The 10,612-nt window shown below is 55.4% G+C and overlaps 3 protein-coding genes across 3 annotated transcripts; 1 reads left to right on the top strand and 2 right to left on the bottom strand.

The window, feature by feature from the left end:
• Positions 1–2,380: 2,380 nt before the first annotated feature.
• Positions 2,381–3,556, top strand: JN550_010857 (uncharacterized protein; the record flags this gene model as incomplete). The annotated part of the gene is made up of 2 exons (XM_049309158.1): positions 2,381–2,431; positions 2,522–3,556. 2 exons carry the CDS (start codon positions 2,381–2,383, stop codon positions 3,554–3,556), a joined length of 1,086 nt encoding a protein of 361 aa, XP_049167247.1.
• Positions 3,557–3,803: 247 nt separating this feature from the next.
• Positions 3,804–5,740, bottom strand: JN550_010856 (uncharacterized protein; the record flags this gene model as incomplete). Its single annotated transcript, XM_049309157.1, has 3 exons — positions 3,804–5,150; positions 5,227–5,339; positions 5,407–5,740. 3 exons carry the CDS (start codon positions 5,738–5,740, stop codon positions 3,804–3,806), a joined length of 1,794 nt encoding a protein of 597 aa, XP_049167246.1.
• Positions 5,741–7,495: 1,755 nt separating this feature from the next.
• On the bottom strand, positions 7,496–9,845 carry JN550_010855 (uncharacterized protein; the record flags this gene model as incomplete). The annotated part of the gene is made up of 4 exons (XM_049309156.1): positions 7,496–7,975; positions 8,044–9,345; positions 9,395–9,503; positions 9,610–9,845. The coding sequence occupies 4 exons, from the start codon at positions 9,843–9,845 to the stop codon at positions 7,496–7,498; spliced, it is 2,127 nt and encodes a 708-aa protein (XP_049167245.1).
• Positions 9,846–10,612: the final 767 nt, after the last annotated feature.

Here is a 10,612-nt window from a genome sequence, read left to right as displayed (position 1 = left end):
GGGGGGGGAGGTGGACTTGCGTAGTGAGTGGAGCTTCGTAGTGAGTGTCTATGAAGTTGTTGAGAGGCAACGATGATATCTGAAGCACAGAAACTTCGGGAGAAGAATGGGAGATGAACACACCTTTTATACTCATTGGTTAAGGGTTCAACTCGAATTATGTTTGCCGAAGCTGGCCGTCTTTCATAGACTCTGCACCTTGATGTCTTCTATAGCCTACACAAGGTATCGACATATTTTAAGTTGATGTGTACCGCAGTCCCACTAGAGCTTCTCCACGATTTCAGTATTACTGCATACCTAAAAGGGGCAACAACGGTGGCTAGGCTCAGGAACGCGTTCTTAGCTCTGTTTAAACTCCGTCAGCCAATGCAGGAACACGGGAATGATGAACCCGAAAGCACGGGCGAGACACTGGCCAGACCATTCGACCCTTCAATTTCTCATGATGCCTTCATGCTACATGTCATTCAAACCCTCAGAGTTTGACCATGGCAAACCCAGAGTGAATCTTGTATTGTAAGAGCTGGGTCATGGTGTATTGGTTCTTAAACGAAGCTTCTTTGGCTACACAGAACGAAGATGCATGTGTCATCAATCACTTAACTCGCTCTTGGTCCTAGAGCATCTCTGCCGAGGCACAGCGCTGGCCATCAGAGATCTAACATTTGTCTGCTATTTTGGTTGAGGAAAGCACCAAAGCAAAATCGAGCTTCGTCTCTGGTTTGCATCCATCTATCTCTGCGGAGTCAATGAGATAGGCGCCAAAGTGGTCTACATTCTCGAGAACACTGGAGATCAGCTTGATCTCAGAGTAGGTACGTGCAACTTGGGCGCACCTCGCAGCACTTACACACGAAGAACCTAGGCTTTTCTTAGCATTTCCGCAGCCAAGAAAAGCCACTTCCTGGTTTGTGCCCATTGAGTTGATGTCTTAGGTTGTCATTGTCATCACAGCAACTAGGCAGGTCTCGGCAACACCTTGAAAGGGGCTATCTCTTTGGTGCTTCGAAGGTCAGTGAAATCCTTTCTTTCTTCACGACTACTGAGCTGATTTGACCGTAGGGTAATAAAAAAAAACTGTTCATGGAGACTGGAACCATCTTAGGTGACTTCTCACGTCCCAGTTCAACCACTGGAAACTCAACACCATCTCCGAGAGACCGAACTCTGTCCAATTCATTAAGTTCCGCGGCTTGAAGTAGGCTCGAAGAGGAAGCCCAGCATAGCCCGGATATCCTATTCTTGTACGACTCGTTACTTTCTGGAAACCCGTTTCGCTACTGCAAAACAAGGCAGATATCTATGTGTTCCAAGTTTGACGTCGTCACGCTCATTTTCGGCATCTAACCTTAAGGTCCTAGTTGATTTCAATGAAGCTTCACACGTGCTTTCAGGCACTTGGATTCCGGATTGCTAGAATCCTTCCATGGCGTCAAAACCGTCTTAATGTTTGGTGGTGGTAGTCGTACTGGTCACCTCGCTAGTCCATTTAGCAGACCAATCCAGCGCCGTCCTCCTATCTCTCCTGATCATGGTGGTTTGCAGACTGCTGTCTCCTCTGTTGGTCTCGCTCAAATTTCTACAAGGAGCCGTCAGCGGTTTTCTGTGTTGACCATATTCATGATATCCCCAATGAATTCGCTTACCGCACTCCGTCTGGCTTCCTGTATCGAGGAGCGTGTATATCTAAGGATCAAGTCAACACGTGAAAAATCTAGAAGATTTGGAGGAGAACCCTCACGTGAACAGCAAGCAAGCCATCGTGAAAGCAGCGAGGGGTGCCATCACGGTCTGTATGGGAAAGCCATCTTCAGTCTACACAGCTCCCTTGGCGGCGGGAGCAGCGGATCTTCTTACCCTCGGCGTGAGGCTCCCTCGGGAAGCCATGCTGTCGGCAAGTCAGATGCCAAATGTCGCGGCTTCAAATTTGAATTTGTAAGACGCCAAACCTCTGCCTTGCACTCATTGCTCTTGCCGACAGAGCACAACTGCTGTGGAAGATGGCCTGATTCGCTCAATCAGACCACTTTGAAAGTTCGGCCAACTGAGCCACCAACCTGAGCCTCCCGAGGTCCCCCGGAACCAGCCGCCAGCTGCCCAGCGGGCCCAGGCCTTACGGGAGGCTTAGGGGAGCCAGATCCCTGCACTTTCAGGGACCATGCAGCCCCTAACGACATTGTGTCATTAACGAACTCGCTCGAGTCTAACTCAACTCACACGCAGAACGCCAACTCCACGACTCCACGACTCCACGACACACCCTTTTCTCCTCGTGCTGCGCTCGTCGCATCCACTGGCTCTACTGGAACCTCGCGGCCAGATCACAACAGATAGATCATGATATAGGCTTCTGGACATCCTCGCTACCGCCGCGATCATGTCCTCCAGCAACATCCTGTCCCTGCTGGGCTGGTCGTTCCTCCCTAACGTGCGTATCCCAAGACAACCTACCGCGCCGCCCCTGTGCGCGGCGTAGATTCGCATTCACGCGCACATGCCGACTGACACTACGGAACAGCTCGCGACCTCCTGGATCCAGTCCATCTACTACGGCATCACGATCCGCGCCGGCGACCCGCGGCCCGCGCCCAACAGCCCGCGCTTCCTCGAGCACCGCCGGCGCATCCACATTCTGGTCGTGTCGGCGTACCTGCTGTACACGCTGTACGAGGCCGACTACGAGCTGACGCGGTCGTCGACCTTCTACGCCGACCTGGGCGTGCCGTTCGGCGCCTCGGACCGCGACGTCAAGTCGCGCTTCCGCCGCCTCGCCGCCCTGCACCACCCGGACAAGGCCGGGGCCGACGGCGGCGACGGCGGCGCCCTCTTCATGCACCTCAAGACGGCCTCGGACGTTCTCGTCGACCCCGCCCGCCGCTTCGCCTACGAGCGCTTCGGCCCCGAGATCGTCGCCTGGAAGCACTGCGCCACCATCCGCGACTTCGTCCTGCGCGGCAGCCAGGTCCTGCTGCCCTACTACGGCGCCGCCGCCGCCGTCATGTACGTGCTGGGCCTGCTGGGCTACCTGGAATGGGGCCGCTACTGGCGCTGGCTGACGCTGGTGTGCCTGTGCGTCTTCGAGCTGCACACGGTCACGCGGCCCGACTTCCCCTGGTTCGTGGGCGCCGTCGTCAACCCGCTGCTGGCGCGCTTCACCACGCACGCGCCTTACCTGCCCTTCCAGATCATCAGCCTGGCGCGCAAGTGCAGTATTACGCTCTACATCGCCTTCAGCCAGATCGGCCCGCTGCTGCAGCCGCCGGGTCAACAAGGTGTCAGCCCGGGCGACGCATCCGAGAAGGCGCTGAGACAGGGTTTAGACCGGCTAGAGCAGGCGGCACGTGCCCTCGATGCGGACTCTGGCCGGCTCATGGAGTTGGAGATGGCGCCATTTGCTGGGGACCCGGAAGCGGTGAACGGAATGCGGACAAAGCTGCAGGAGTGGCTGGTGCAAAACACCATCAGGTCGGATCCCATGGTGAGAGATGCATTGGGCAGGTCTCTGCAGAAGAGACGGGTCGATGCGCCGGCAGGAGCACGAGGGACTAAGTGATAGCGGGTTCGAAGATTTTAGCTGTGTAATTATCACTATATATACCCCAGGCCATGCAATTATTGCCATATCTCCATGAGGCAGACCCCTTGATGACCCAGCACCGCTATGCAAAACCCTGGCAGAATATTCCCTGCGTGCCAGTCCCTTTTCCCAGAATTTGCGCCACTCCTAAATAGATATGTTACGTACAAATGTAGGTACATGTTTATCAGAATACACGGCCCGTCAAGAGCCTCTTTGTTGTCTACAATCTCTGGCGTCCCCTGGTTTCAATGGGGATCAGACACATACCACCGAACGCTGCCAATATGAGGACGGCGCTCAAGTAGATGGGCAACTTGGTCCCATCGCCGGGGATCGTCGCCGCGATGACGGGTGCCACCAGGCCCGTGATGCGGTTCAGGAAGCTGGCGACGCCGGTGCCGGCGCCGCGGACGGGCGCGGGGAAGATCTCGGGCGTGAAGGCGTAGAGCACGCCGTACATGATGTTCTGGGTGAAGGCCTCGACGCAGGTGAAGAAGAGCTGCCAGTTGGGCGTCGTGCCAAAGGTGACGAAGAAGAACAGGAACACGGCCGAGACCAGCGTCGCGATGGCGAGCGTGCCCTTGCGGCCCAGGTACGGCGACTTGTGGTCCACCGTGTAGGCCGCCAGCAGGCTGCCGGGCACGCCGACCATGGAGATGATGGCGTAGTTGCGGTAGGTCGCCGCGCTGTCGGCGGGCGATATGCCCGAGGAGTCCGAGTCGGTGGGCGGCGATGCCCCGCCGTGCGACAGGTACTGCGGCAGGAAGGCGTTGAATAAGGGGTAGCCCATACCGATCGTGGCCCAGCAGAACCAAATGAGGAGAGTAGCCATTCCAAGCTTCCGGTTGTTGAATAGGGGCTTGAGGCGATCGCCCGAGAAAGACGCGAGATTCTCGCGGATTATGCTCCTCGTAGATAGCCGGGTTGCAGGCTGCCTGACTGCTTCGGTGTCGGCGACGGCGTCCAGGATCTCGGAAGTGAGCCAGGTCTTGGCTCCGTTGCGGTAGGCGATCCCGTGCACGACGGCTACCGCCTCTGCCTGACGCCCTTGCGACAGCAGATACTTAGGCGACTCCAGGAGGTGGAAAACGAAGAAGCGGAAGAGGAACATGACGAATGTTACAAGGCCAATAGCCATGATGAAGGACCGCCAGCCTACCTCTACTGGTCTAGTCGTGATATAATACCAAGCGGCCAACGACGATGCAAGCTGACCAACTGGCCACCACACTGACAAGAGCGTGAGAAGAGCACTAGATGCGTCTGGTAGAAACTCAAGAAACAGAGCTCCGTCGACGGGCAGGTTCCCGCCAACCCCCGATCCCATGCAGGCGAACAGAAAACACGTCCAGCCCCAGCTTGGTGCATAAGCCGCCCATATGCCGAATATACTGGTTATGAGCAGAGTGAGGTTGAATGCCACTCGTCTACCCATGATATCGGCGCCGAGGCCCCAGAAGAAACTTCCTACGCACAAGCCGGCGAATAACGAGCTGGTTGTGTATCTCACTGTCTTCTCCGAGACGCCGAATTCTTGTGACAAAGAAGGCAATGTCAAAGAAACGCCCTATACCGCCGTTAGCAGGCCGTATCCTACCAAGTTGGCCTCTCGCGAAGGGCATCATGTCCGAGGACAGACTTACCTGCATCCATAGGTTATCCGCAAACCATCCAAATCCACACAGGACAAACAGTTGCCAATTATACCTGCCCATTCCGATATCCTGGATGGCCTTGTTGATAAGTTTTGACTTTACTGCACGCATAATCAGTCCCATCCCAACTCATAACGCCCGCGCCCGGGAAGGCGCATGAGAACTCACAGTCATAGTCGCTGACAACACGTCCTCTCTCTCCTTCGCGAACCTCCCTCCTCAGGCCCTCGATCGTATACTCCGCCGCGCTCATCTGCAGCATGCCCGTGCCCTCATTGTCACGGTCCTTGGCAGCCTCATCATCGTCCAGGCCCGCGTACGCATCGTAGTGGGCCTCCCCGTCCCTCGCCAACTCCTCGAACTCGGTCTTGCCCGACCGCGCCGAGTGGGAGTGCAGATGGGCCTCCTCCAGCGGGACCAGCACGCCCACGTAGTCGTGGACGCTCTCGGTGCGGTGACCGAGCAGCCGTCCCGGGTAGAGCAGTCGGGTTAGTGACACCATGACCAGAGTTTCTACTTTTCCCTCTTTCGTTTCTGAGTTTTCCGTCCAAGAGCCGCCTGCACCACCCCCAAAACGCTCGGCTGCGCCCCCCGAAGCAAGAACAGACTTTTGTGGTCACAGCCTTCCTGAACGAGATGGAATCCGGTAATGTGCTGTCTAATATGTCGCGTCTTTTCCTTTAAAACAATAAATGCGATGAGTCCTCGAATGGACAGAAAAGGGTAAAGGATGTCTGAGAAAAGCCACGTGATGGCTTGATGCGAGTGAGACAGGCCTTGTCCATATATGCCCGGGGGATTCGGATCGACAAAAGGGGCCACGGATTTTGCGGGGGGTACAAGAAGAACAATGAGCACGTCCAGGATTTCTTCTCCCCAAGAACCTGACCGCAGAGTTCTCCCGCTGCACGGAGTGTCTGCAAAGAAACGAGTGGCACTGAAGAGGTCTTGTCTAGCACCGGTCGGTCTAGATATATAGACGACGCGGGAAGGACTGCGCAGCCGGGAAGATGGGTTTCGATATGTGTGAAGTTCTGCTGATCCCTATGGGAGCCACAGGCATTGTGAAGCCAAGGGCTCCGGATCTGTTAAGTGAAACGCGTTGGCGCTAGCGCCTAGTGAGTAAGCCTGCCGCCTACCCGCTGCGCTCAGCCCGCTGATCCACGGGGCGTTCAGCACTCCACGCCGGAGCGGCTCAGGCGGTCGTATTTTGTGGGGGTGATGGGGTCATCCACTCACAGTCCCCCACGGGTCGACATTACGGCCAAGGCAGCGTTGGGTCACTTGACTAAGAAGTTACCTAAGGCATCAAGTGCTCGTTCTGTGTTCATCACGGCGATGCATACCTGCTTACTCTGCATCGTATGATACCAGCTTGGCGACCTGGCTATAGAGCGAGCCGAGAGCCGAGAGACCACGTCTGTCTAGCAGCCTGGCAGATTCTATGATGCTCCAGAGAGTTCGCAGCATTGTAATGTGTGGAACTTGTCCAAGCAAAAACACCAAGGGCGCATCATCATGGTATTAGAAGCATGTGAATGTAATTTGAGTATGCGTTGAACACTATCAAACCAGGGCTCAACAAGCGGCTACCTGGTCCGATTTCAGATACCTTGCAATTACAAGTTTGCCAAAGCATAGTAAAACTCCGTGTCTGCCCCCCTCGTAAATCGTCACAACGCCTTTCCAATTCATTTCGCCGTCCAATGCAGTGGTGTTTCTCTCCTCATGTACTCTCGTGAGACATAACATTCTCTTGCCATAACTTCATATCTGGTTTTCTTCTTTTCTCCCCTGCAGACGCCTAGGCGTATACCAAGCTACAAAATCCATGAAGTGGAAATACACGCTGCCAATGATTTGCGGCTAAGAGAGATCATTATTCTGAAGTCTCTCAGTCATGTGTCAACGATCTGTCGCGGCGTCGACACAACGATGGGCCCCTTCGCAATGCAGTATCCAGTGATATCCTAGAGCTGGTGGAACTGCTGCTCAGTTGCAAAGGTCTTGGTGAAAATATATCTGCCACGGGCGGCGATGGTGTTGTAAAACAGGAAAATAACCCGCTGGAGGAAGCCTCCGGAGGTGTGATGTCCGGTGCCACATCAACTATTCCATCCTGCAGGGTCGGTGGGGAGCTCCAGCTCCATCTGTTCCATTTTGGCCGTTTCCAGAATTTCAGACGCTCCAAGCGCGTCTTCCGTATTCGCAGACGCCGCCTGTAGTGACTCGAGGACAGAAGAGGAAGGATACTCGACTAAAGGAGTACGGCTTCGTCATCGCCATTCTTTCCTTCCTCTTCATCCTCGTCCCAGTCCAAGTCGTTCTCGAGCGCTTGCGCCTGGCGCTGAACTTCGGCCAGCCCACTGACTTCGGTCACGTACTCCTTATCCTCTAGCGCACGCTTTAGGAACTCCCAGCCATCCTTCTTGTACGCTGATAATATCGGGGGACTGCATGCGCTGCAGCATGGGTATGACTCTCCCTTGATGACCATGTTGTTGAAATCGGACAGGAAGCCACGGACTTGGTGAGGAACTAGACCAAGTGCGTGATTTGGTGGATCACGCTGATAAGTCTTTCCAGTTCCATCAGCAGGGACTGGAGCGGGAGCATGGACACCTAGTGGGTGTTGCAAAATGCTTGTTAGTAACTCGACAAGAAGTGCCGACGCAATTGCAGCAATGCCAGGTCTCGTAACCGTGCATTGCTGGTCCAGGGTCAAGTCTTTCTGCGACTGTTCATCTGTTAATTATGGAACAAGGCGCTAAAAAAAAAAAAAAAAAAAAAAAAGGCTATACTCACGTCACCTGGCGCAACAACGTCGTTACAGAAGTAACAGCCGAGCGTCTTTTCGTTGTCCTCCTTTGGTTCCGGCCCATGCCTCATGACCACAAAGGTATCAAATCCAAGCGCGGCGTTCATGACAATCTTCCCAGCAGCTTTCCCCATTACTGTTGGTAGCCATCTCGACTCTCTGCTGTCCATGAGTAAGAATATAGCATCGTGCTCCTCGATCAGGGCCTTGAGCTTTTCGAAATCGCCCTTGGTCTTGTCCGTGACTGGGTGCCCCAACATGGGAACTGACAGTACGTGTCCTTCGCTCTCCACTCCGGGGTATATCTCCTTCACGGCTTCTGCTGCTCGCGTGGCCTTCGGCGCGCCTCCGTTCAGACAGTCCTGGTAACTGAAGAGTGGTTGCCGGACTGGGTTCGAGAAGGAGACGGCTCCGTAGTCCACGAAAGTGATCTTGCGCACTCCCCATCCCATCAAATTCCTCGAGACGTAACTGCCGAGAGTGCCAGAGCCTAGGAGCAGGCATTTTGTATTCTTGATAATATCGAGGTTGAGCTCTGGAGAGATGCGCCACTTCATCAACTTCAAGTTCAGGTCGACCGACTGATCCGCGATCCTGGTAGGATCCATGGATTCCGCTAGACTGACGGACCTAGGCGCAATCTTGCCGGCAGGATTCCTCTCCCATCCGGTAGGTTTGGGCATCTCTGCCGACTCCATAGCGTCAACAGGATCCATAGCGAGCGGAAGTACAATGCTGCGCGCTTCGTGTCTGCGTGACTGGACATCACGGTAGCACAGAATCTGAACCTTGGTCAAACGGAATCGTTGCCGCACCAGGACCAGGAGATTGCGAAGTGGCCAAGCTGGGTGTTCCTCGTAGTTTGAGGGGTCAACAAATGCAACATAGCGATCCTCGTCGGGTATGTTGCTGAAGAAACCGGTCTCAAAATCGCGTAGAGAGCCCACCTCCCACTTATAGCCAATGTCTTCGTCGGCGGGCATGTCGAGCGAGGATCGAAGCTTCTCCGCCTCCTCACCACGAACCTTCTTTGCCAGAAAGAAGCCATATTCTCTGTTGTCAACACTATATCGCCAAGTGCCGATCCGCTCAACCAAAGCGGTGCTTTCGTCGCCCGTAAACCTGCCAATGCTGCCAACCCGTTTCCACTGAGGGTCGGACGGTAGGGTCGGGAAGCAGAACCAATAAGTCATGCGGTATTTCTTCAGATCTGCGTAAGAGAGTATGACGTAGGAAGCCAAAAGCGACGGAACTGAATAGATGGTGCCATCCTTGATCGCATCCCAGATCTGCGCGTATTAGCGATGGGCAAGTATATGCCGGAAAATCACGACGCACCTGTCTAGCGGCGTTCTGGATGACCTCGCCCTTGTCCACAGTCTTGAAGGCGTCCAACGTGTTGAGGTTCCGAATGATGCCTTCGGCTCGAGCTGAACCTAGCGGGACTCTTTCGCATGAACGTCAGCTGCAGTCCGCTTGAGCAAGATCACCGTCCCAAGCGCCACCGGGGATGTCTAGGCATGACAAGTCATGGCAAGGCCGCAACAACTCACTGATGACTAGTCAGGGCACTGCCGAGGACCTGCATTTTGACAGCGTCGTCGGCTGCCACGCCCGGCCTCGGCTCGTAGAGCCCCAACACGGGTCGCGCAGAATCACTGAGCTTATCGTGATCGAGCTTGGACGCAAAGAGAGCCGAATAGAAGGGCAGCTCGATCTCGGAGGAGAAGGTCGCAAACTTGAGAGGGATCGCCTCTTTTGGGGCGGCGCTACCCGCAGGGTCGGCCATGGTCGCGGTCGCAGTCGCAATCGGAGTGCTCGTTTGGTTCAGTGAGGTCGGGGGGTGCGCCGAGGATATAGTTCAGCTTGTTTAGCGTTGGTACTTCAGAGGATTCGCTGTATGGTCGTTGGAGGGCGATCCCAAAGTAACCGCCTTCGCAAGACTTGCAGCGTAGACAAAGACAGGATGAGCTCGAACGATGCTCTCGTGACGACGTAGCAGTTGTTCAGGGCGGCGCGGGGCAGCGACGGCACGGTACGTCGGGAAGAGTGCGGGGCAGCTGTGATGAAGCTGGTAGCTGGGAGCTGGTAGCTGGTAGTTGGTAGCTGCAGTGGGAGCTGGAGCTGGGGCTGTCGGCGGGATGGGGCGTGCAGGGACGAACAAAGGTTCTTCTTGTAAGTGATGCAGACGTCGGCGGTGACACCGAGACAACCTTTTGAGGGGGATTCAGCACAACGGTGAAGGGGCTGTCATCAACCTCGCATCACATTCACAGAGCTCGCAGCGAGGGTCACGGGGTTTCACAGGTCCTCGGTCCCCGTGAGCGGTCGGGTTGGGAGTCATCTGGGAATGTCAGCTCCCACCTGGGCTCCCACCTGGGCACCCAGATCACTGCCGAATCCGATGATGCAAAGCTGGAGACCAGGCACAGGCAACCTAACTGGTACCTACAGTACGGTCCCTGTAGGCAAGTACCTTACGCTCACCTGCCTAAGGCAGCCCTGGTTGAACGGCCCCATTTCTGCCATGGATGACACCGTGGATCGCCTGCAGTC

Source organism: Neoarthrinium moseri (genome assembly GCF_022829205.1).
Source record: "Neoarthrinium moseri strain CBS 164.80 chromosome Unknown scaffold59_Wmoseri_CBS_16480, whole genome shotgun sequence".
NCBI lineage: Eukaryota > Fungi > Ascomycota > Sordariomycetes > Amphisphaeriales > Apiosporaceae > Neoarthrinium > Neoarthrinium moseri.
Note: the sequence above shows the minus strand (reverse complement) of the source record. Positions and strands in the feature narration are given on the sequence as shown.